Source organism: Balaenoptera physalus, assembly GCF_965194825.1.
Source record: "Balaenoptera physalus genome assembly, chromosome: 2".
In the NCBI taxonomy this organism is placed as follows: domain Eukaryota; kingdom Metazoa; phylum Chordata; class Mammalia; order Artiodactyla; family Balaenopteridae; genus Balaenoptera; species Balaenoptera physalus.
Genome location: NC_138883.1, coordinates 34,392,993 through 34,418,759, shown reverse-complemented (window position 1 = coordinate 34,418,759; position 25,767 = coordinate 34,392,993). Strand labels below are relative to the sequence as shown.

The window sequence follows — 25,767 nt, the reverse complement described above, 5'->3', positions numbered from 1 at the left end:
TCATTTTCTGCTTTAACTGGTTTACTTGTCTTAGCTCCCATGATATTACACTGTGAGCAAGTGAAGGCCTGCTTGTGTTTGCCCAACTCTGCGTTTCCTGCCATGCTACTACACATCATAAGGAAACTCAAATACCGTCACATTTTATTGCTATTACCTGCTCATAGTAAAATTCACTCCGCACCAGCTCATTTTCCTCCTCATTCAGATCCAAAATCCATTCCACCTCAGCTGCTTTGGGGACCCTCACCACAGCTGAGTATGGAGGGCTTTCGCTCTTGGGGCTGTCTGGTGCTGAGAAGACAAATGCCGTTCATGTGTCATTCACTGGCCGGCAGTCCAGTCTAGCCCAGCCCAGGGAGCCACAAGCTGCAGGCAGATCCCTGCCTGATATCTTAGGGCCCTTTCTCTCCTTTTGGTCCCTTTTATTTCCTTTAGGAGACCACCTTGGGTACCTCAAACTTTCTTCTCCAGGCACAGACCTGGAATGAGTGTTACAATGTTTGTCACACAAACTTGTTGCTTCACACGAGAAACTATGAATGGTGCATGCTTCCCAAATGGAGGGATGAGCCACTGGCTACTCTAAAAACTAACCTGCCCAAACTATTAACAGTGATTACCGAGGGGAAGGAGGGAGCATTGGAAGGCAGGATGGTGGTGAAGGGAAATCTAGGCGGGGAAGAAAGGGAAATAAGCTACTAAAAGTTAAGGACCAAATTCTTTGGCTGCTGGCCTTCTCGATGCTGGAAGCTAACGGGCCAGTATGATAGGTTAATAAGATGACAAACCTTAAGGGAAATAGCCTGACAGAAATGCCAAGAATTTTCTTTGGTCAACCTGTTGGACTGAGTTGCCACTGAGGGTGTCAGTTGCAGCAGATATGCTGAAGGAAGAGCCAACTTGAGCATAGAGATAAAAAGTCACAGGGAGGGAATTCCCTGGTGGTCCAGTGGTTAGGACTCCACGCTTTCACTGCCGAGGGCGTGGGTTCAATCCCTGTTTGGGGAACTAAAGATCCCACAAGCTGGGTGGTGCGACAAAAAAAAAAAAAAAGTCACAGGGAATGTGATTCAGCCTTACCTCCTGGTTGTCCTGGATTCTCCTCTGGCGCACTGGAAACAGAGAAAGAAAAAGTGAAATGCCTGAACCCCTCCTCGTGCTCTTTGTTTTGAGCTTAGTGTAGAGCACTGACATTTACTGTTACTCGAGTGAGATTATCAGGGAATCATCCAAAACTCTTTTCTCTCCCTCACTTGTCACAGCCAACCACTTACTTCTTGCCCGTTCCATTTAAAATACCTGTTTAAATGTCCCCATCTCTCTCCTCATCCCTGCCTCAGAGAGGGCCCTCATCATTTAATGCTAGAGCCTTTGCAATAGCTTCCCAATTGGTCTCCTTGAGTCTACCAAGCTATTCTCTACTTTGTAGCTACAGCAAGCTTTCAAAAATGCAAATCTGGTCATATTATGCTTCTGCTTAAAATTCTTTGATAGCTCCTCAGGGTAAAATATTCCACATTTGCAGTTTAGCAGACAAAGCTCCTTATGGCTTGGCTGCCTCTTGAGACCATCTCCTACCACCCATGATCTCTGCTCAACCCATAAAAGTCCTCCCCACACTGCTACGGGCTCTGATCAAGTTCAGTTGGTGCCACCAACCACTAAATTCCAATGTCACAAGCCAGAGCCCAAGTCTATCACCTGCATGAGGAGCCTTCTGGTCAACCCCAGCCCATGCTGTCAAAGAGCAAGCTCCAAGCCTTTGTGCCATTCCCTAGGTCCTCCCAGCTCAGCTGCCAGCCTCTGAGTCCAGAATCTTAGCCCATCACCTACCTATTTACACTTCCTCAAAGGACCCACATTTTCTCCTGCCCCTACCTTTGCAGTTGTTACTCCCACTTTTGGGCATGCTCTGTTTCGGCTTCTTTTCCTACCAACTTCTCATCCTCTAAGTCTCAGACCAAGTGCCACACCTCTAGAAAACCCTCCTGATCACTGGGCTAAGCTGGGAGTGTCTCCACACTGCACTTACCCAAGGGCTCTGTGGTCTGTGTTTTGGCTGTCCCCCCACTAAAATGGGGGCTCCTCGAGGGCAAAGTGATTATTGCTCAGTGATTGCTGAATGAAAGAATCCTCACTGATACCAACTGCTCATTTCAAATCTCAGCAGTATGATAAATGGGTAATTTCCCTGTCCCCCACCCAGAGGGAGGCAGTGGTACGCCAGGGTCACAGAAACTGTGGTATGAACGCGGCATGTCTTCCTTCCTATCAGGTCAGTAATCACCATGGTAAATAATGTTAAAAAAATGTTCATAGTAAAAGAAACACGAAAATGCTGTTGAGCTATTGGGCAGAATGTAAAATCCCTTTAAGTCTGTTAGTAAAACATGAAGAAGTCAAAGTAATTTTGCTCTTGGATAGCTGCTTTGGCTCATATTCCCACACGCTCTAGGAGTCTTAGTTTCACCCTCCTTTGCTGCTAGAAGTGGTGGAAAAGATTGAGCAACACTGGGCTGGCAAACACAGTCTTGACCTGTCTTGCCAGAGGCATGAGCAGTTTCTGAGGCTTGTTCTCAGCTGAACTGTGCACAGGAAAGTGTGTGGGCTCTTCTAGTTGTGGGTAACAAGCCAGAATGACGAGCTCAGTGAGAGCTGATGCAAGTGAGGCCCCAACATTCAGTAGCTGAACGTGTCTTTTGGAGTCCAGCTGAGACCAACTGAAGCAAGAGTGGCTGGAAAAGAGGTGAGGTTGTTGGGAAACTAAGATCCATGGCCTCAGTTAGGGGACAGGCCCATGGCCTCAGTTAGGGGACAGGCCAATGGCCTCAGTTAGGGGACTGGCCGAAGAACTAAGTGTCCTGATCCCAGAGAGAACATCATGTAAGAGCTCTGATCTCTGCTTCTATTCACCCCTACTTCCTCTCTTAGAAGTCTCTCTGACCAGGGTCAAACATTACACTGTAGAGTTAATGGCATTTCAGTGTGAATGTGAAATGAAAACTTTTTGTAATTGCTCAGATTTGAGACGCTTTCCATAATGAGACTCCTAGGAGTGTCAGGACCCGGGGGAGGGTGCAGTGGTCAATAGCAGCAGCGGCCCCGCTGCAGGACACTCACTCTTTGTTGAAGTAACTATAGCACTGGTCACACACGCGAGTAGGGTTCTCTCTGCAGCCTTCCACCACCGTTTTCTTAGTGGAGCAGGAACTGCACACTAGCCGACCACAGCGGCGACAGTGATGACGCCTGTTAAACTGAGGAGTGTCATCAGGAAGAGAAGGAGGAAGAGAAGGTGAGACTGCAGGACCTGTGAGCAGCCGTCAATCCATTTATCCTTGGAATTAGCCACCTGTGACTTACTAACAATACCATGTGCTTGGGCCTCTATTGAGAAAACACACACTAGTCCTTGCCTTCAAGAAGCTGACATTTAAAGATCTCTCTCATCTGATGGACAAAGATGTCCAAGTCATGGACAGTTTTTCAACAGCTCCTGACAAGTCTTACCTGTTTGTGGAGGAAACATGTGAAGACACTGCAAAAAGCAGTGGGGAAGAAGTGACTTTCTCAGCCAGTGAGGATCACATGTCTACATGGTATTGATGATGATGAAAAAGTGTCCTTTTCTCAAGATGCTTTTACAAATACTGCCTTATTTCATCATAAGGGGTTGATAGATATATTACACCGCTTTTATACACGAGGAGGAAACAGACACAGAGAAATTACATCATCATCCTTTTCATCGGCGGAGCTGTTGTGCCAGTCAGGTACTGTGTTCAGTGTGGTAACATTTGTTACTGTAGTTAGTGTTTATAGCTCCATGAGCCAAATAACCTATCATCCCTAGTTTACAAGTGAGCATCTGAGACTGAGAAAGTTAATAGTCACATTGCTAGTAAGAGGCAGTGCTGGTATTAGAACTGAGGTCATCTGGCGCCAGCACATAAAACCATTACCAGGTCACCCGTCTTTTTGCGAAAGACACAGGAGCTAGAAACGAGATGCCCCGGCATTTGGTGACTCCTCCCGTGCAATACCACTCTGGCTCTTTTTATTTATTTCATGAGAATGGCAGAGATTTTAGAATTTAAGGCTCCTTGAGGGTGTCTACCATCTGTCTAAATTCAGAAAATATATTCTGGTCAGGTCAAAGATAAACCCAGAGCCTTAGATCTGGTAGTTAGTTCTTCTGAACATACTCATGCCCTCTTGGGGACAGGAGGTGACTATAAACTCAGGCTCAGGAAGTAGAGATTTCCTTTAACTTCTCCTGCAGGTAAAGCCGGAGATGGACGCTGCTTACCATGGTGAAGCGCTCCCTGCAGCAGACCATGCAGGTGCTCTCACTCTCATCCGGTACCCACTGGTGCCTGGCAGGGGGCGTTGCTGGGGGCACAAACTCCAGTGGCGGCTGACTCTGTGGGAAGCTCCTCTCCCTCGGACTGGGGGAATGCACAATGGAGACACCTGGGAGTCAAAGCCAGAAGTCAGAGTAAAAGGTGATCAGTAGTCCAGCTAATAAACAAAGAAGGGATGAGAGAGTTAGAACTGTACCACTTTACAAACCCCTACTGATATCATAGATCCAGTTATTGATCATTGATGGCTGACTGCAAAAAGAGCATTGTGTGTCTCCTGATGGAAGGCACACGACCACCTATAAAATATACTAACCAAAAAATATTAAGCCTGAATCAAATCAAGCTTCTAGATCTATCTACCAGTGTACTGGAAAACACAGGGGACGGAGACCCAGATTGCCATGGGGTGATAATCAGCAAAATGCATCGTGTGGGACGCTCTAAAGGACAAATGACCCAGTTTCCTCCACAAATAAAAAGAGGTAGGGGAACCTATTGATTAAAACAGATTTAAGAGAGAGTTTAGCCAAATGCCATGTGTGGACATTATTTACATCTTGATTCTAGAAAGACCAATTCTAAAAAAAATCTTCATGAGACAACTGTGGAAATCTGAATAGTGACTGGATAGTTGATAATAATAAGGAATCATTAATTTGGTTTTAGGTATGAGAATGATGTTATGGTTTTGTTTTATAAATGTCCTTACCTTTTAGAGATATACACTGTTTTATTTATAAACAAAATGGTATGATATCTAGGATTTGTTTCAAAATAATCCAGTAGAGGGACAGGGGTAAAGATGAAACAAGAATGGTCATACTGAGATGATAAACATTGCAGCTGGGTAATAGGTATGTGACGCTTCATTACACTGGTCTCTCTACTTTCGTGTACTGGAAATTTTCTGTAATAAAAAGTTAAAAAAATTAAGTAAACCAAAGCTCCTCAGGCTGACTTATGCAGATTTGTGAAGCTGCTCATATCCCTGTATGTCTGAGCCCTTCTGTCAGGTCTGCTGATTATTGTGAAGCATGGCTAATTCTCAAAGCATGGCCACGAAATGCCACGGTCTTTGTTTTATGATATCTAAGGAGATTTCTTGTCAACTAGCAGAACGATGTTGGCAGGTCACTGAAAAAGAGAACTGGAAAACACAGCGGCTCTTCGCAGCACCCAGAAGAAGAGGGGCTGTCGACCTGTCCCCAGAAGCCTGCTCTCCTAACTGTTGGCAAAACAAACACTTGCTGAGCTGCTTCTGAGTGTAGGCCATTGGGCAAAAGTCAGGAGACTGTGGGAGAAGAGGGGTGGTGAAAAGGGGTGACCAAGACATGGCAGAGGCCTTCAAGGACCTTGCACCCTGTGTGGGTGACAGACATAAATAACTACCTGCAGGACAGGGTCAGAATGAACATGAGGACTAAATAAGTCGATCCTCCTTATTAGTAGATTCCGTATTTGTGAAGTTGCCTACTCGCTAAAATTTGTTTGTAACCTCAAAATCAATATTTGCATTGCTTTTGCAGACATGCACAGAGTGGTGAATAATTTGAGTTGCCTGGTATACAGCTTCTCATCTGGGGTTGAACAAGGTAATGTTTTGCTTTCTTATCTCAGCTCTCATACAGAGATGACCAGAGGATGCAGATGGTAGGGGACAGTGCAGCAGGGTAGTGTAAGAAGCTCCACTCTGGGGCTATTTGGACAGGGTTTGAATCCCAAAGGCTCATTAGGCACTCATTAATGGGGTGGCTTCAGGCAAGTCACTTTAACACCCTGAACCTCTTTTTCTCTTTTGTAAAATAAAGAAAATAGAATCTACTGGGATGAATTGCTTTCAATTTGAGATTATAATGTATGTGAAATGTGTGTGTGTGTGTGTGTTTGTGTGTATATGCATGTCCACACGTGTATACACACATGCGCATGCGTGTGTTTTCCCTAGGAGCAATGGTTTGGTATTTGCTAATTCAGTGTTTGTGGAGCCTTCACAGATATACTACTGCAAATAATAAGAATCGATTGTATGTTGAATTTTCTGGGATACAAAAAGCTGGAATGAATCAAGAAAAACAATTAATAAGAATGTTGTGACTGGAAATGAAAAAAGGAGCAAAAGAATCAGAAAATCAGAGTAAGGCAAGATTGAACTGAAAAATGGGTAACTCTCAGAACCTGTCCTTACCAGGAGCAGCAACAGAAGAGAACTCCGCTGATGGTGACCTAGACAAGGTCTCGAGGTCTGAAGCCGGACTGACAATTTCCTGGAGGTGAATCACAGAATCTGTAGGGAGGGAAAATGTTGACAGATTGTTCTATCATAAACATCCTTACTTGCTGTGCTAGGCATTTAGTTCAAAGCCCTGTTGGTTTTGCTGACTGTCATACCGTGACTCTACTAGGTATGCAAAGAATGGCAGAGGTACTTCTAAGACGACAGCAAGCATGCTTCTTAAATGCCTCAATAAACAAACTATGTTAGGCACGTGAGATAAATGAAGTAGACACTAGGATTTTACAAAATAAATCTAAAGATGCCCAGGGGGAAGTAGAAGACATTTAAGTGGTGGTCCGGGAGGGTAGGGAGTAAGAAAAAAAAAGCTGGCTGGGAACATCAGCCCCCATTTATTTCATTTTCTTCATTCTAGAAGAGGCTGAGTCAGTTCACACACTAGTGACATCTGATGTGATCCTGGGAATAGCGCATACCCTCAATACAAAATGATGGCACTTAGGAGCCCAGTGCACCAAGGCCAGACAGAAATCACCCCCAGCATGTTTTTGTTATTTATTTTTGGCTGCGTTGGGTCTTCGTTGCTGCACGCGGGCTTTCTCTAGTTGCGGCGAGTGGGGGCTACTCTTCGTTGCGGTGCGCAGGCTTCTCATTGCGGTGGCTTCTCTTGTTGTGGAGCACGGGCTCTAGGTGTGTGGGCTTCAGTAGTTGTGGCACGCGGGCTCAGTAGTTGTGGCTCACGGGCTCTAGAATGCAGGCTCAGTAGTTGTGGTGCACGGGCTTAGTTGCTCTGCAGCATGTGGGATCTTCCCAGACCAGGGATTAAACCCGTATCTCCTGCATTGGCACGCGGATTGTGCCACCAGAGAAGTACCCCCCAGCATGTTTTGTTCCCCGAACCTTTATATTATTATGCACGTGGTGGTTATCTACCATCCTTTCATTCTGGTTATCCTGCCACTTCCTCCAAGACTGAGATCTCTCCTATATAAAAGAGCTATCTCTCCTGAAGTGTATCCTTTCACTCTCAATCAACTCAAAATTATAAAAGAGGAAAAATGAAAACTAAGGATGTAGCATGGTATCTCCTTCTCCATGTAGAACCCCCATCGAGGATGCTGGCAGTTACCTGAGCATTTCTCCCGCAGAGGGTACAGAAAGTCCAGGGCTTTTCCTGCGTATCTGGAAAGCAGCGAGTCCACCTCGTCCGTGGTGAAGCCAATCTCCCGGCCGGCCAGCAGCTGGTGCAGAGTCTGCACGGCCATGGTGGCCCAATCCACTTTCATGTTCATGAGCAGCTGCTCCAGCATGAGCAGGGGGTTAGAGGACAAGTGGGAGTAGCTGGCCCGGTGCTGCTCGGGCAGGGTTAGCAGGACCTGGGTGTGGGGCAGAGCCACAGAGTGAAGAAAACAGGACACGAATTTCAGAAGAAAGCCAAGATTCTTCCTGGGAAGGGGGAAGTAAGTAATTCATGGTATCTGGGACCACATGGCACTTGGCCAACTACTGAAACTGGCTAGGAGTCTCTTAGGAGGCAAGGCTGGACTCCTCTCTAAATCCTCCAGGTGGCGATCAAGAAGAGGGGCTGGCAAACTTTTTCTGTAAAGGTTTAGACAGTAAATATTTTAGGCTTCATAGGCCATAAGGTCTTTGTGGCAACTACTCAACTGGTAAATGAATGTACATGGCTTGTGTGCCAATAAAACCTGATTTATAAACGGAGGCAGAGGACTGGATTTGGCCCACAGGTGGTGGTCTCCTGACCCCTGGCCTAGACCAACCAGGCATGGTTGACCTCTGCCTGATCCTTAAAGCCACCATTCTGTCCATTTGAGGCTTTACTAGAATAAGCAATATAAGGTGGACTAAACCTGGCACCTCCAGTGTTCTACAGGTGAGTGATGACTCTAAATTCCTCCTGGAGGTTGTTATCACTGGGCTTGAAATACGTTCACTGGCTCTGCTCATTGCCAATTTTCAAAGATTCCATTTAGGTACAGTACATCCAAAAAAAAAAAAAGTGTATCCTCTTTAGAATCATTTTACACAGTTGAACTCTTAGCAAGTGGGCTAGTGGTCATATTCATGGCTCTCCCAGCACTCATTCTATTCATGGGGCGAGTTCTACACTCAGGGGGCAGTATATATGACTTCCAATCAGAATCATTATTAGAGAGTTAGAAGGCCTTATCTCTCCCCAAACTCTCCTTCACTGGATTACTTTTTCTAGCTTATAATTTCTTCTATTAGTGTCTCCAAGGTTACACCTCAAAGGTGAAGACTTATCTCATTGCCTAGACAATTAACCCTTTTCCTTTAGCACAAAGTACTTTTAAGGATTTAAAGCAGTAGTTTTAAATCCTCGAATCAGAATCCTTTTGGAAGACAGGCAGGCCCTGTCCCAAGAGGTTCAGTTTTAATTACTCTAGGGTGGAGATTAACTACTGCTATTTTTAGAAAGTCCAGGTGATTCTAATTCATGGTCAGAATTGAGAAACCTTGGTAGAGCAGATGCCAAGGAAAGCATAAAGAGAACTTAAGAGGACAGTAAAATTCACTTTGGAGGCAGAGCAGTAAGAGAACGGGAAGTCCTAAGGGATGTGGTGGGCTGTTAGGGTCAAGATTTTATATACCACAGGTCAAGGATGGCAGGTGCCTGGAAGGGCAAGTTCTGAAGTGGGTGCTGGGCCAGCAGTCCCTCCCTCAGGCATGCTTTCCCAACACCCCCTTCTCCTCCTGACCTTGGATCCCATGTACAGTGCCTGGATTTCACAGCGTCGGTCAGCGGTCAGTTCTCCATAGAAGTGGGTGGTGAGGTAGTTGGCCAAGAAGTGAGAAGTGGCCAAGCTACAGTGCTGGTCGAGGGACTGCTCTGTGACCTCAAGGCACATGGTGAGGTCAGGAATTCTTCGCAGGAGCTGTTGCAGGAGGAAGGTAGAGGAGAAAGGTGAGACCTGCGGAAGAACTCTTAGTCCAGCCTTGTTTTGTTTGAGAACAGAACCTTTAGGTTTAGTCACTGTGGATTAACCCCTTCTCTGCACTCATTTTTTCACCACCCCCGAAGCTTCACATATGATGGCTTTGACAGGACCAGAGATCAGCAGAGTCTTGGACCCAGCTGCCCATCTGGCACCTAATGCAGGGCTAGGCACCTATAGGGAAGACGACTCCTGAAGGACAGCTCCTGAAGGACATGGAGGGGCAGATCTGAGACTGCGAATACTTTGCGTGGGATCCAGCAGGAACAGAGCCACCTGATTTGACTAACCTTCGCGTCCCCTGCCAAAAGAAAACTGGGAAGAGTTGGAGGCTTACTTGCAGAGCCTTATCATGATCTCCTCTTTCTAGAAGGTGGAGAAGATGCTTTTGATGTAGGTTGATTAAATGTTCTCTTGGAATGGGGTATAGGCAGCCCCACTCCTCACACAGCTCATACTCCTGGAAGGAAACACACATGCCTTCAATCCCTTTAAATTCCTGGCCTTGTCACTCATCCAGCTCTTGCCTAATTTTTCTCAGCAGTCTTGAGTCTGCTAAAGCCCAGGAAAGTTTGGGAAGTGCTGATGGGAACTTCACTGTGGGATTAAAGTGGGATCATAAAGGACTAGAGTGGCAAGGTAAGTTATGAAAATGATCCAAGTAGGCTGACTGTTCAGGATGTCCTTTTTCTTTTAGTTCTACTATAAAAAAGAAACAGATGACATACAGCTACTGACACTTGGTGTCAGCCCTGGGAAGATACTAAGGAAGTGGGGAAGACCGAGAAGACTGTCCAAAGGAGACAGTGCCTACTCAGCTCTGACTGTTGCCATATGAATGTGCAGGCCCAGTGGTGCCAGACTTTTGAAAATGCCAAAAAATTTTTTTAATTAAAAAATTCCCTATTTTACAATGTTGGCAATGAAATCAATATGAAAAACTAAAAATTCTGCAGAGCAATACTACATGGGCCAAACAAACATGCTGGGGTTGGATTCCATTGATATCACCCCTTGTTACTCCCCCCTCCAACAGCAAATTTGTGAGCTCTGGATTAAAGCTTCCCAGAGCTTTGTCCATGTATTCTAATATGATGGCATCTGGAAGGCCCTCCCCACAACTCTGCCTGGGGCCACCTTCTTCAGGATGCTTCCTTGTTTCTTGGGCTGTCTTAGGCACCTGGCTGTGCTCCCACCATAGTCTGGGCTTACTTCGGTCACTTGGTATATCGCAATCACCCAGGGGTGTGTCTCGCATCGCCCCGCCCTGCTCCTTCCTTTCCCAATATGTGAGCTGCACAAGGGCAAGGACTAAGCTTAATTATCTTTGTTTCAACACCATCTAGCACAGTGGTAAATAACAGACAGTGAATAAAGGTTTCCCGGATGAATGAACATATGAATAAATACATCTACATTTTGAACTATGGTATATCAGCTCCTTAAAGGGTAAAAAAAGTCTCCTTAGCACTCAAATGTCCGATAAACACATGAGAAGATAATCAAGGTCATTAGTAATCATGGAAATGTAAATCAACACCATAATGACATACCATCTTATTGGCAAAAAAGGTGAAAAGCTGGATAATGCCAAAGTTGCTAAGAAGATGGAACAACAGGAACTGTGGGTGGGAGAATAACAGGGACAGGACGACGGATCTGAAGAGCAATGTTGTAACATCTTAGAAAAGGTGAGGATGCTCATGCCTCATGATCCAGCAATTCCACTGCCAGGTATACATTCTGTACCTACTGTAAACAGTGCAGGAAATCTTGCGTATGAAAACAAGGGTGATAGTACAAAAGTGTCAACTGTATTATTCTCTATTCTTCTACATATGTTGGTAAGTTTCACACACACAAAAGAGAAAAAAAAAGTGTTATGTAGTCATAGAAAAAAATGTGAACCTTGATACGCGGAAAGAGGTCTACATAACCAGCTAAGGCATAGCAACTCTGGAAAGAGGAGGAAGGGGAATAGTACCCAGGAAAATGGTACCTTGGCTTCTAGAATCACATTCATGACAGTTGATGGGTCCTCGACACAACAGTTCCTCAGGGTCTGCCAGTCACACCACATGGGGGTAGCCTGCAAACCTAGGATCTAAGGAAAGACAGAAAAAGCTATCAAACCACACTGCAATTTCTCTGCTCAGGAACAAGTCATTGGAGTTTCCAGGGATGGGCCATACCCAGGTCTCTGTCCCAAAGTCAGGCTGTCAGAACTTGCCAGGAGAGAGGAAGGATTAGAACGAACGGGACAAAGAGTGTTTGGAGAGGTGAGAGAACCTATCCAGCAAGTATAATCAGGGAGCAAAGGCTGTGTGGGGAGGCCAGGATTGGGGCCTTTCACTTGGAGGACAATTCTCAGAGGCTTCTGTGCTTTGCAGCTTGTTCAGTCTTCTGGAGTCACTTGTCCCCTGTCCCTCCAGCTCAAAACTCTAGACAGGTTATTCTTCTGTTCTGAATGCTCTGTGGGATCACCTTTCATGCAGCATTTTAGCTCTGCATGAAAACTGCTATGGAAGAGTGGAAAGAAAATCTTTTTCACCTGCCACTTTCACTTTCCCTGGTTGGGCACTGGGCTCTGTTTGGTTCCAAGCACACATGGAAAAATTAGCATATATGTATACTTGTTATGTAGCTGTACCATCGAAATCTGTCTTCCTGAGCCTCTTGATCTTGAACATGACACATAAATCCAAGAATCTTTCACTGTGAAACTGTCACTCTCATGCATTCCTTTCAAAATGGCTCTTGAAATTTAGCTGAAGTTTAAAACAATCTTTAAAGAACACATAATAGAGATTAAATTCTATAAAAACTCTTGAACAACAAGATACAATATACAAAAAACATACAAAGAGTTCAAATATACAGGGATACCTTGGGGATACTGTGGGTTCAGTTCCAGACCACCACAATAAAGTGAATATTATAATAAAGTGAGTCACATGAATTTTTTGGTTTCCCAGTGCAAATAAAGTTATGTTTACATTATACTGTAGTCTATAAATTGTGCAATAGCATTGCCTACAAAAAATGTACATGCCTTAAATATTTTATTGCTAAAAAATTAGTTTTAGTAATTAATTTGAGCATTCATCTAGTCATGTTTTTGCAATAGCAACATCAGAGTTCACTGATCACAGTGACTTCCCCGGTGGTCCAGTGGTAAAGAATCTGCCTTCCAATGCCGGGGACGCGGGTTCGATCCCTGGTCAGGGAACTAAGATCCCACGTGCCGTGGGGCAACTAAGCCTGCGTGCCACAACTACTGAGCTCGTGCGCCTCAACTAGAGCCCACGTGCCGCAAACTACAGAGCCCATGCGCTCTGGAGCCTTCGTGCCACAACTAGAGAAGAAAAAAACCCGCACGCCACCCCTAGAGAGAAGCCCATGCACCACAATGAAGAGCCCGCGCGCTGCAACAAAAGATCCTGCATGCCACAACTAAGACCCAACGCAGCCAAAAATAAATAAATAAATGATAAATAAATCTTTAAAAATAGTTAAAAAAAAGAGTTCACTGATCACAGATCACCATAACAAATATAATAATAATGAAAAAGTCTGAAATACTGTGAGAATTATCAAAATGTGACACAAAGACATGAAGTGAGTTAAGTGCTATTGGAAAAATGGTGCCAAGAGACTTACTTAATGCAGGGTTGCCACAAACCTTCAATGTGTAAAAAACATAGTATCTGCAAAGTGCAATAAAGCAAAATACAGTAAAGAAAAGGTGTGCCTGTACATATGAAAAAGGCATTGTGGACTGTAAAGCATCATTCCAGTGTTAATTTTATTATGAATTTTTAATCCTTGTCTGACATGTACCTATTTAAAATTATAGGAGTAAATAAAATAGGAACCAGATAGAGGCTCCCTCGCTCTTCACCTAAGAACGGAAGCCAGATACAGAGCAGAAGCCAGATACAGAGCAGAAGCCAGGCCCAGATTTTCTGCTTCTTAAAATCCACCATCACATGAGAATAGGCTGGAGTTGGTAATAAGGTGAGAAGCCTATTTCCTTTCTCTTGATGCCGAATCCTATACCTTCTGGTACACCAGCAGCTCTGCTAGTTTTCTCTGTAGCTCACACTCCAGCCCATCTGGGAGAGCTGTGTCTGAAATGCAGTAGGCCAGGATCTCCAGGCACGACTCCAGGGGCCACCGGTCCACAAACTGCAGTGTTAGCCGACTTCTCAGAGATGCATCCTTCACAGCAAACAGGTACCGCCAACCTTCTTTGACTACAAGACAAAAAGATGCTCAGCAAGCCTGGCGCTGGAGCTCAAGAGTCCAGGTTACTTCTTAAGAGAAGGGCTTTGTTCAATTTCACAAAACAGGAGCTTGGAGGATCCTGAAGATCCTTCTGACCTGAATTAGTTTTTACACTTGGAACACTATAGGAGAGATACTATACCCTGTTTCTCTTTATGCAAATGTAATCATAGTCACGGGACTTTCTGAAGAGAGGGAGAAAAGGAGAAAGGAGAGGAAGAAAAAGGAAAGATTTTCTCCTTTCCACAGGGCAGCCGAGCCCCTGCCCAGAAGCCACTCCCCACAGCCCGCCCAGCTCTTGCTCCCCCTAGTGGAGGGCTGTAGGTCATTGCTCTCAACTCTGGGTACACATCAAAGTCTCCTGGGGAGCTGTCAAACAGGCCCAGAGTCTGTTTTTATAAATAAAGTTTTATTACAATACAGCCACACTCACTCGTTTATGTATTGTCTATGGCTGTTTTCATGCTATGATGGCAGACCCAAGTAGTTGCAACCGAGCCTGTATAGCCTACAAAGCCCTTTACAGAAAAACTTTCCTGACCCCTACTTTAAAGCAAACACTTGCCTGAACCCTATCATGGGCTTCTGGAAACGGGGCTCTGATATTTGTAGTTTATAGAATTTCACAACGATTCTGCCATGCAGGGTTGAGAATATTGGTTATGAGTGCCTGTCCTAAAGTTCGATGGACTTGGGCTCTAAGCTCTGCTCTACCACTGACTATCCTGGGCAGTTTCCTACCCTCTGAGCCTTGTTTGCCTCTCAGTATCATGAGATTATGGTGGCACCTTTCTCTAGAGTTACTGTGAGCATCAGATGCGGTGATCCACTCAGTGAATGCCCACTGGTGGATCACCACCAGTGAAGCATTCACTATTACTTCACTATTACCACTGGTGAAGGAGGGAGGCATGGCTTTCTGCTCACCACCTGCCGCAGCACAGCTCAGGACCGCATCCTGTATGCTGCTCAAGTCGTCGACATCTCGCCCGTACACTTCAGTGAGCTGAAGGGCCCGGTGCCAATCTCTGGCCACCAGGGCTTCCTCGAAGGCCTCGGTGAGCACATCCAGGGCTATGGGAGAATGCAGGCCCAGGAGGACGGTAGAGAGACTGGCCCGGCCGCAGAGACTCGCTGCCAGACTCTGCCCCTGCTTGGAGGACCCTCGTAGGGGCTCCCAGGCAGCTAGGAGGGAGGCCTCAAGCATAGGGAACTGTTCCAGGAGGCGCTCACACTCCCGGGCTACCTGCTCTGCAGTCAGAGGCACCTCCCTGCGGCCACGAAGCTCCTTCCAAGACAAGCCGGGCTTGGTGATTTTTGACCCCTGGGAAGCCCCCAGACAGGCCACGGTAGCCAGCAGCTTCGAGCGGGACTTAAGGAAGGCCAAGGCAGAGGAGGTGAGGGCTGGGCCTGCTGAATCCCTCGGGGAGGAGGGGGGCTTTCTCTCCAGCGTGGGATTCTCAGTTGGCTTTGAGGAGCTCAGTGTAGAAAGTGGGAGGTCCTCCAGGCAGTGGGAGGTATGCAGCTGGGTCAGGATGCCCAGCTGGGTCAGAAGGGATGATGTCTGCTGGCTCTGACGGGAAGAGCAAAGGGCAAGGGGCTCACAGCAGCAGCTGACAATGACCTGTGGCACACTCAGGCTGAGACCCTCCCGGGCCAGAAGGGCTGCCAGCCTGGAGGGAGAGAAGCAGAGGGCATGTAAGGCCTCAGTGCCTGGGCACCATCACCCAATCTCAGAATTTCTTTATGTGTAAACAAGCAAATGTAAATGTAGACTCTCTAATTATTCCCGCACCCCCTCTCTTTTTAACTCAAAAGTCAGTCTATTAGACCCAATTCTCTGCCCCTTGCTTTTTTACTTAATAACACATCTGGGAGATCTGTCCATATCCCTCTACAGAGAGGCCCCTCATTCTTCTTTCACAGCTATATAGCATTCCATTATGTGGAAGAAACTGAATTTAACTAGTCTCCCATTAGTGGACAATGGCTATGCCATACAAAGCTATAATAAAATGACTTGGTACATACAGCATTTTTCGTACTTATAATAAAGGATAAATTCCCCAAGGTGGACTGCTAGGTCAAAAATGTGGTTTGTCATTTTAGTCGATATGGACAAACTGCCTTCCCACAGGGGCTGTACTAATTTATATCCTGCTGGCAATCTGTGAGAATGCTTGTTTTCCTACAGTCTCGCCAACTAATGTGTTATCAAAGTTTTGGATTTTTGCCTACTCATAAGTGAAGAGTCACCCCTTAATTTTATACTTGCAATATAAACATTAGAGGTGGAGAGAGAGAAAGAAACGAGGCACACTGAATTTTAATGTAGCTTGTATAAGAGTAAATGCAAATTAAGGGAAAAGTCTGGAAGAAATCTCAACTTCCTGTATTGAACTCAAACACAGCCCCACTGAGCCCTTGGTTTCCTTGATGAACAATTAGGAAGGCCCAGGCCTGGCTCCTACCTCTCTGGGGGAACTTGTCGCTCAAGCAGGAGGTGTGACACCAGTTGGGAAGAGCTCTGTTGCAGGAGAACAAAGGGGTTTCCTACCTTGACCTCTACGTGATCTGCAAAAGTAAAGAAAGTGATCTTTGCACCACTGATTGCAACATTCACAGCGCTGTTTTCTATAATCAATAAAAAAGTAGTGTCAAAACTACATGGAGGGGGCTTCCCTGGTGGCGCAGTGGTTGAGAATCTGCCTGCCAATGCAGGGTACACGGGTTCGAGCCCTGGTCTGGGAAGATCCCACATGCCATGGAGCGACTAGGCCCGTGAGCCACAATTGCTGAGCCTGCGCGTCTGGAGCCTGTGCTCCGCAACAAGAGAGGTCGCGACAGTGAGAGGCCCGCGCACCGTGATGAAGAGTGGCCCCCGCTTGCCGCAACTAGAGAAAGCCCTCGCACAGAAACGAAGACCCAACACAGCCATAAATTAATTAATTAATTAATTAAAAAACAAAAAACAAACAAACAAACAAAAAAACTACATGGAGGGCTTCCTTGGTGGCGCATTGGTTAAGAATCCACCTGCCAGTGCAGGGGACACGGGTTCGTGCCCTGGTCCGGGAAGATCCCACATGCTGTGGAGCAACTAAGCCGTGCACCACAACTACTGAGCCTGTGCTCTAGAGCCCACAAGCCACAACTACTGAGCCTGTGTGCTGCAACTACTGAAGCCTGCGCCCCTAGAGCCCGTGCTTCCACAACAAGAGAAGCCATCGCGAGGAGAAGCCCACGCACCACAATGAAGACTAGCCCCCGCTCGCCCGCCGCAACTAGAGAAAGCCCGCGTGCAGCAACGAAGACCCAACACAGCCCCACAAAAATAATAAAGAAATAGAAAAAAAATTTTAAAAAAACACAAAACTACGTGGAAAGCCCTTCTGTTGATATTTTTCTAGGTAAAAGGTATTCTTGACAGGATGCTGACCACAGGTTTATCTACACCTTACCACTGTTCTAAAGACTTCCAACTATAGACAAACTTCAGGGAGCAGGCCTAGCCACAAACAGCTGATCCTGTTCCCTTCGATATGACTGAAGTGTAGGTAATACTCGCTCTGCGGACTTGAGTAAGAATCTGGCACTCGAATCAGAGACTTAATTCCCCTGGTGGGTCCTCATAGCCACAACAGATCGAAGATCTGGGAGAGGTATTTTTGAGTCATTAATGCCATCAAAACGTATTGAATGCTCTCATGTGCTGTACCATTGTACGAGGCATCAAGGAGACAAAGGTGAATAAAACACAGAGGTGAATAAGAGAGGACCTCACATGTAGTGTCCTCAGCTACTGCTGTACCCAGAGCCTCTTCAGTGTGCGCCTTCCTCTTCCTTGCCCCTAAACACCTGTAGGCCAGTCCTGACTCTATTTTCTCTTTCTTGCTACTCACCAGGCTCAGAGCTCAAGCTCCGCAGGAGAACAGCAGCCAGCGTGCTGCAGTACCTGAAGAAGGTGCCCATGTAGTCAGTCTGCCTGCCGCCTGCTGGCATCTGTTTGCCCAGGTTCTTCTGGAGGAGCTGAGTCTGGATATACACAGGGTGGGCCTCTGCCTCCAGAGCTTTCTCGGCCACCTGCTCCACCAGGGAGGTGAGTGGAGTACTCCTGGGCTCTGGGAGGAGTTATGAAAGGAGAAGGCATGTAGTGTTGAGTCTGTGCATCTGGCTTTGGGTCAGTTTCCAAACAATATGGGAACTGGGCCTCTGTACACTGCGTGGGACATCCTATAGGCTGGCTGCTACGCTGACAAGGCAGTTACAAAATCCTAAGTTGGTTGCTTATACAAGTGATTCTCAGCCAGGAAGAGCTTTGAGTCTGGAGAAATCAGGGTGGAGAGTTCCATTTTCACCCCTGTCTCAGGTGGAACAGCTCTGTGAAGCTCACGGCACTCTTTTGCGGAAGGGTTAATCAATGTTTACGGAGTCCCTTCTGGGTATATCTCTCATAAGGAATGAGAAAAATGTGCCAGCTAATGGGAGTGCTAAGCAGCCCTTCACTTAGGAGGTGGGGCAACAGGTGGAATTAGTTACGAGACAGGCCCTGGTTAACTAGAGGGCTGGTAGGGCCCACTTCTGAGTCCTCAGCCTCTGCTCCAAAGTACTCTTTCCCGTTCCACTGCGTCCTCTCCCCATTTCAACCTCATCTGCTCCCATGCAGTCGGGCCTGTACCTGGCAGCTCCAGTGCTTCTCTCAGTGACTGAAGGATCTGCTCCAGCTGCTGGGCGAGGGTAGCGTGGCTGGCGACACAGTCCTCGGTGAGGCTGGGCCAGCACATCTGAAGCAGCTCAGCAATGCTGCACCGTGGGGGACCTCCCCCCTTTTCCTCTACACTCTCTACGGAGAGCAAATGAGAAAGAAAAAGTGAGGTCTGATGCTGACCTCATGTTCCGAGGCTGGGAGATTAAAAAGGGGTAGTAAAGCAGCTCGCCTGATTTGATTTGTCCGGCTGACAGAAGTGGGTAATTGAGAATCTTACTGATCTGCTGAAGAACGCCTGGAAAACCTCGAATGCCATCAGCACTGAGGAATACGTGGTCTAGCCGGCGACCTGGAAACAGGATGAATCGAGAAGGAATGCAGAAAAAAATAAGGCACTTTCAGAGATTGACACTCAGTCCTGTATTTACTTGTGAAGTTTTATCTTCTCCAGTATTGAGGAATATGCTGTGTCATTTTTCATGACAACCAGCATACCTGGCTTATTGCATGCCCGCTGTTCCAGGGCTACCTCTGGCAAAATGCCTCAGCTGTCCACAGCAGCAGACCCAGAAGCTCTGGCATTCCTAGGGAATCGCTGTCCCAAGCCGATCAGGCACTTCTTGTGCATTTGCCTTGGTACTTCCTTCAGCCGAGAACTTGAGCTGGGATCTTATCTGTATCTTGACACCCTGACTAGACTATAAATAACTTTATGGACAGAGATTATTCCTTATACCTCTCCTGTACTCCCATATACTTGGGATAATCTGGAAATACAGTAGGTACTAAATTAATTCCTGATTGATTGGCATGAAACCAATCAGCTTGAATATTATTAATAGCTTGGATAATATCTCCATTCATTTTAGAATATAAGTACTAGATGAGGGAGAGGGAAATTGTTCGATAAAAACAGCATTATGTATGCCACGGCATACTTTCCTAGAAGGACTATGTCAACGTTACAGGACTTTTAAATCAACAGCTCAGAAGTGATTTGGAAGGGTGTGCATAATAGAGTTAACACAGCAGGCCTGAGACTGCTATCCTTAGAAAGCGCTGCTTGCAAGGTTGGTCCCTGGTTGGTGTCTGTGAACTTGACTGGTAAAAGGTCTCCTACACTGATATAAAACTTTCCCTAAATGATGAGAGCGACTGATTGTGCCTAAACTGTTTGTACAATGTGGTTTATGCTGAACACCTGCCTTCCTCCTGAGAGCCTGGAATTTTGGTACATGCTGGGCAGAGGGTCCCTCTGTCACCAGCTCCCAGTAAAAACCTTGGGCACTGGCTCACTAATGAGCTTCCGGCAGACAACACTTCCCACTTGTTTGTTGTCACAACTCATTGCTGGAGGAGTTAAGCACATCCCGTGTGACTCCAGCGGGAGAGGACTCTTGGAAGCTTGTGTCTGATTTCCTCCAGACTTTACCCCATGAACCTTTCCCCTTTGCTAATTTCGCTTTGTGTCCTTTTGGTGAAATAATTCGTAGCCATGAGTATGACTATATGCTGAGTCCTGTGAGTTCACCCATCGAATCACTGAACCTAAGGGAGGCTATTCATATCATATCTATTCACCATTCCTCCCTCCATATTACTCAGAGAGAACATGTTTCTTTCCCTCTCCCTGGCCAGTCCTTCCAATGCTGGGTGTGTGTATCAAGGATGGGTGGGGAGTGGAACTTTGCCTAATTCTTTCTTCACATTCCTCTACCTTCATTCCTCCAAGAGTTCCATATACACATTCTGGGATATTATTAACCTCAAGGTACAATCCTCCCACCAACTGTGATCCACTAAATTTTCCCTTATACCTGGTTTACAAGCTTCAGACTCAGGTTTTAGGTTAAGTGGGATTCACTCTGGAGGAGGTATGCAGTTTAAGGGCACAAATTCCATTGGTACCATTTTTGAATGTATATTTCTTCCTTGAATTTACCTATAAACCAGAAGAGAATTTCCCCAAATGACTGGAATTTGCTATATCTGTTAAGAAGGCGAGACTCTCAGTAAACTATATTTAAGTTGCCAGACCGGACATGAGGAAATGAACTAATAATACTTTCTCCCCATCCCTCCTTCCCCGATAACTTTCTTCTTGCACGATTATCAAGCATCTCAGAACCCCATCTCCTCATTTGAGAATTAAGGGATCAAGCAAAAACAGAACACTCACCCCGACTCTCAAGGCTGCTGTTCAGGCGCCGCTCAGCGGTTTCCAAGAGCTGCTTGCCGGTTTTCCAGAGCTGGCACTGAGAGCAAGCCAGGTCAAATGCAGCCATGGCGGGGGGGCTGAGGTCTTCCAGAAGCTCTCTCAGGGGGGCAGTGGGCTCCACCGCACTACTGCTTATCCAGAAGTCCTCCTGGAGTGTGGGGATGGGGTCTCCCGAGGTGCTGAGCAGCTTGTCGGTCACATCAGAGATGGAGTAAAATACCATCCCTGGACACCCAGCAGTGGGATACAAGGCAAGAGGTTAAAATGACTCTCACTAGCACTTTTATTCTGAAAAGTAGTTATTTAAAAAATGTCTGAGGTCCTTCTGCATAGTATACCATCAATGCATATCAAGACCATCATTACAGCCCACTCCTACGGCATCAAAACAATGGCATGGAAAGAAAGACCAAGAGAAACTCAAAAAGGTGGAGAGGAGTGAGGACTTCTTCCAAATGGGATGTAAAAGTAGGGTGAAGTGAGGTAGATCTGTGTGTGCTCATCAGCAAAGATCTCTAAAATACACCACTAAAAAAGCAAAGTAGAAAATAGTACTTTTTGGAAGAGCTCATTTATATTAAAAACAAAAATGATATGCATATATTCTTTTGAATTTGTAAAGAAAATCTCTGGGAGCTTATAGAAGGAGCAACAAGTGATGGTAACTTGATATACAGAGCCTAGACCAGCAAGAGATGTAAAAATATGGGACAAGATTCCATTTTCAAGACATAATGAAAGGATGAGCCCTTTCTGCAGTGCAGCCAAGGGTGGGAATTGACATCTGTGAATCCCAGGCCACAGGTGTTATTTACAACTTCTTCACTTGCTAGAAAAGTAGAATAATATGCTTTATCCCTGAATAATTACATGGGAAGAAAATAATCAATTCCCCAAATCCCAAGATTAATGGCCATCAAAACACATGGTGGAAACTGCATTCACACTCTTCAGTTTAAGTCACGTAGGACAAGCTTAATGGAGGAGCTCGAGGGGCAGGTAAGTGACCACCGTGGTCGGCGAGGTTAGGCACAGCTAGAAAATGACTCTGGAGGTGTCAGGACCGCTGTTCTTCAAGGCAAGCGTCCTTCTCTAGGTTTCTGCTCACATTCATGATGAGCCTCTGATTTGGGTGGTTTTTCCCCCATACCCTCCTCCCGCAGCTCCCTCACCACCTGGCAACAGGGAAGCCGGACCTGCGGCTGCAGCGCTGCCAATGGCCTGCAGAGTTGAGCGGCCGCTGCCTGTTCTTCGGATGGTGCCACTACCCCCGTCCGAGTTCTGGTTTTCGATCTTGTGCTCTACTCGGGCCAGCTCCTGGATGACCTCCTGGTAGCGCTCCATGAACAGCAGCTCCCCGGAGCTGGGCGAGGACTTCAGGTTGAATGTGAACACCACCTGCCACAGGAGAGGAAGGAGTGTGGCTTGCGGCAGGCCCGCTGAGGTGGAGAGTGTCTACAGATCTGAGATCTTGCTAGTCATCAGACTCTGGCCCTGAGACATCTGCTTTGTGGGGCTGACAGAACACTGGACATTCAAAGAGTAGGTCAAATGTAGAAATAACTCGTAAAAGTCAGCAAGAGGGCCACTGAAGCCCCAGCAGAAAATAGGCAAAAGATGTGGACAATTTCAAAGAGAAAATACACAGGACTAATACACAGGTAAAAAATGTTTTCCCTTCCCAGTAATTCAGGGAATTTAACATTAATACTACCTTGCATCTACCATAATGACAAAGTGTAAAAATAAACCCTCGTTGGGTGGTGGCGGAATGAACTGTCACAACTTTTTGAAAAGCAATTTGGCAGTCTACAGAGCTTTAAAAATGTTTATATTCTTTGACTCAGCCGTTTTTATGAAAAACTTTCTTAAGGAAATAATTCAAAAGTCAATGTATAAAGGTGATAATCTTGACACTATTTACTACAACTATTACCAGGTTGACAATAAATGTGAGTTAACAGGGAATGGTCAAATGCAGCTACTAGATCAGACTATCATAAGGTCACTAAAATCAGTTACTAGGCAAATGCTTATACTATAATGTAAAAAAGGCACTAAGTTTTAGATTCAAAATGATCTTGGCTCTATATAAAAGTCACATACATCTTGGAAAAACACTGGCAAAAATATGCTTTTATCTTTAGTATTGGTTGTTCTGGACAATAGGTTAAAAGTAATTTTATTTTCTGGTTAATACTTTTTGGTATTTTCTTATAAATATGCACAGCTTGCTGTGTAACCAGGTTTAAAAACAAAACCTTTTATTAAAAAAGAAAAATGAAAAAAAGAAAAGATCAGAGCCCCAGGAAAGGAAGAGGAAGTGAGGACATTTAGCGGTAAAGCATCAGGGGGCTCGCAACTGACTTCCTCTTGGTTTGGGTGTCAGAAAGGCTGGTGAGGGTCCTATCCTTCCCAGAGGGATAGAATTATCATTATCATTAAAGTACAGGATCTAAAATGTGTCAGAGGAAGTTAAGTAAAAATTATCAAATCACCTAGATGTCTCCATGATTTATTCCTCAACAAGTAAACTCACGTGAAAGAAAAATTCTGATCTATGTGTTAAGGGACCAGTGCAAGCGTCATAAATATACCAAGAGAGTTTTAAAAACTAGAAGAGTGGGCTTTTATGCTTTTAAATTTAAACAATAGCAGAGGATTCTTGTATCTCTCACAGCTTGCACATAATCCGCTTAACATTCCAAGAGGTAGCACAAGCAGGTATGATATTTAACTCCAAGTTTCAGATGAAGACGTCAAAGCTCAGAGGGAGTAGAGTGTTTCTGGTTTCTACTCCCTGCACTTTTCCCTACACAACATTCTAATTTGCTAGCTCCCTACACTTCCTGTATGTTAAACTGGCATTCTATTTATTATTAAAAATTGTCTACATAGTGATTTCTAACTATATAAAACCACATACGTGTTCAGAGAAGGACTACAAGGAAAGAAACAAAAATATTTCAACGTCTTGACTGTGGCCGGATATTTTCTTTTATCTTGCTAAAAAACTGTTTTATGTTCTGAATACAAACAGATGATTCAACAGCTTAAGTCTCCTCCTTCTGGATCTTGAAATCCACAGTGCTCAAGATCAGCCTCCATACATGGAAACTCCCTCCTGCTTCTCCTGCTAGACGTGGCCCCTCAGGTGCGCCCGGCTGGCTCTGCTTGCACAAGCATCTGGCTTTACCTGAGGCCCCACGGGTCCCAGATGGCAAAGAGCTACCTTAGCGTTCTTTACTGTGACAATGTAGAGCCTAGGCTCCTAACACCTGCTGCACAAGTACCTGCCTCACCTGATGGGCTTCTGCGAAGTTCCCCCGGAGGATGCAGGATGCCAGCAGTGACTCAGGTGGGGAGAACATCATGCGGATGAGTGAACTTTGAGGTTGAGGCTGCAACCGGCCATCCAGCTCATTCTTCCCAGATGCAGCGCTCAGACTTCCCTCTGTCGGGACACAAGAACGTCGGGGGCCAAGGAAGGGATAGAAATTGAGGAAAAACTATTCTGTCACCTGCTGCCAAACTCCTATCTTCTCAAAGTCCTTCTCTAAAAGGTCTGTAAATGGATCTTGAATTTTCCTCAAATGAAGCGCATACCTACGCTATCATCTTTTTCTTTCTTTCTTTTTTTTTTAAGTTGAAGTATAGTTGACTTACAATATTGTGTTAGTTTTAGGTGTACAGCAAAGTGATTCAGTTATATATATATATTTATTTATATATATTCTTTTTTTTTATTATTTTCCATTATTGGTTATTATTAGAAGTTGAATATAGTTCCCTGTGCTATACAGTATATCCTTGTTGTTTGTCTATTTTATATATGGTAGTGTGTATCTGTTAATATGTTATCATCTTTGAATATAAGACTTATGTACCAACAACCTTCCTTGGGTATTCACCTCTGTTTCTCTCTACTGATGGGTAACTCAGCTGATAGTGAAATAGCCCTTTCCCCACTGAACACAAGCATGAACTGCTCAGTCCAGGTTTTCACACCGTGGTGTATGGCAACTCTGTATCAGGGCAAAGCTGCTGGAAGTTGGCAACTGGTTGGGACTCCCATACCTGAAGTACTTGTACTCAGCTCACTACTTGTACTTTCCAGGGATGGGTTGGAACCTCTGTCCCGGCCATCTAGAGGTATTAGGAGGAAAGAGAAAAAATCAACCATCAGTGCCTTACAGTGTAGAAAGTGAGAAGTTGGCTTGAAAGCTGAGATCTGGGTAGAGTGAGAAGATAATGGGTAGCTACTATACCAGTGGCTCCTTCTACAGTAAAATGCAAATTCCTACAGACCAAAGGTACAGGGGTGGGCTTAATATGGTCCCAATGCTCATTTGGATAGTAGCTTATACCAGTGGTTTCCAGTCTCTGGGTCTCAGAGCCCCAGGAGCTTTCAAGTTACTTCTAGGGGTCAGCGACCCCCATTGCTCACTAAGCACTGTCAATAGTCTGAAAAAAAAATTAAAGCACAACTATTATGACATGGAACCAGTAGGGTGCCAAAGAGGGTCACAACATTTTCTGACATAGAAAAAGTTGTCCTCATAGTTGAAAAAGTAGGGAACCAAAATATAAGGCCAGGCTGATCAAAGACCATGACATTGGGACTTCCCTGGCGGCGCAGTGGTTAAGAATCCGCCTGTCAATACCAGGGACACGGGTTCGAGCCCTGGTCTGGGAAGATCCCACATGCCGCGGAGCAACTAAGCCCATGCACCACAACTACTGAGCCTGCGCTCTAGAGCCCGCGAACCACAACTACTGAGCCACAACTAGAGAAGCCCACGCACTGCAACGAAGAGTAGCTCCTGCTCGCTGCAACTAGAGAAAGCCCATGTGCAGCAACAAAGACCCAACACAGCCAAATAAATAAATAAATTTATTAAAAAAAAAAGACCATGATATTGAAAGTCCTGGAGAAAAAGCATCTTCTTCTCAACACCTGCTTTCCTACAGCC

The 25,767-nt window shown here is 45.5% G+C and overlaps 1 protein-coding gene across 9 annotated transcripts in view; it reads right to left on the bottom strand.

The window, feature by feature from the left end:
* The window catches only part of ZFYVE26 (zinc finger FYVE-type containing 26), a 63,965-nt gene that overhangs the window by 19,597 nt on the left and 18,601 nt on the right, over positions 1 to 25,767 (bottom strand). For all 9 annotated transcript variants that reach the window (XM_082451487.1, XM_082451488.1, XM_082451489.1 and 6 more), the window contains 19 exons: positions 24,872 to 24,940; positions 24,097 to 24,248; positions 21,991 to 22,192; positions 20,756 to 21,019; positions 18,806 to 18,925; positions 18,547 to 18,711; positions 17,771 to 17,989; positions 16,340 to 16,442; positions 14,796 to 15,541; positions 13,641 to 13,837; positions 11,581 to 11,685; positions 9,919 to 10,041; positions 9,345 to 9,521; positions 7,733 to 7,979; positions 6,556 to 6,654; positions 4,313 to 4,476; positions 3,124 to 3,260; positions 1,084 to 1,115; positions 158 to 294 (listed from right to left, as the gene is read on the bottom strand). In XM_082451487.1, coding sequence (XP_082307613.1) covers positions 158 to 294; positions 1,084 to 1,115; positions 3,124 to 3,260; positions 4,313 to 4,476; positions 6,556 to 6,654; positions 7,733 to 7,979; positions 9,345 to 9,521; positions 9,919 to 10,041; positions 11,581 to 11,685; positions 13,641 to 13,837; positions 14,796 to 15,541; positions 16,340 to 16,442; positions 17,771 to 17,989; positions 18,547 to 18,711; positions 18,806 to 18,925; positions 20,756 to 21,019; positions 21,991 to 22,192; positions 24,097 to 24,248; positions 24,872 to 24,940 — 3,458 coding nt within the window. The remainder of the gene's footprint in view (positions 1 to 157; positions 295 to 1,083; positions 1,116 to 3,123; positions 3,261 to 4,312; positions 4,477 to 6,555; positions 6,655 to 7,732; positions 7,980 to 9,344; positions 9,522 to 9,918; positions 10,042 to 11,580; positions 11,686 to 13,640; positions 13,838 to 14,795; positions 15,542 to 16,339; positions 16,443 to 17,770; positions 17,990 to 18,546; positions 18,712 to 18,805; positions 18,926 to 20,755; positions 21,020 to 21,990; positions 22,193 to 24,096; positions 24,249 to 24,871; positions 24,941 to 25,767) is intronic.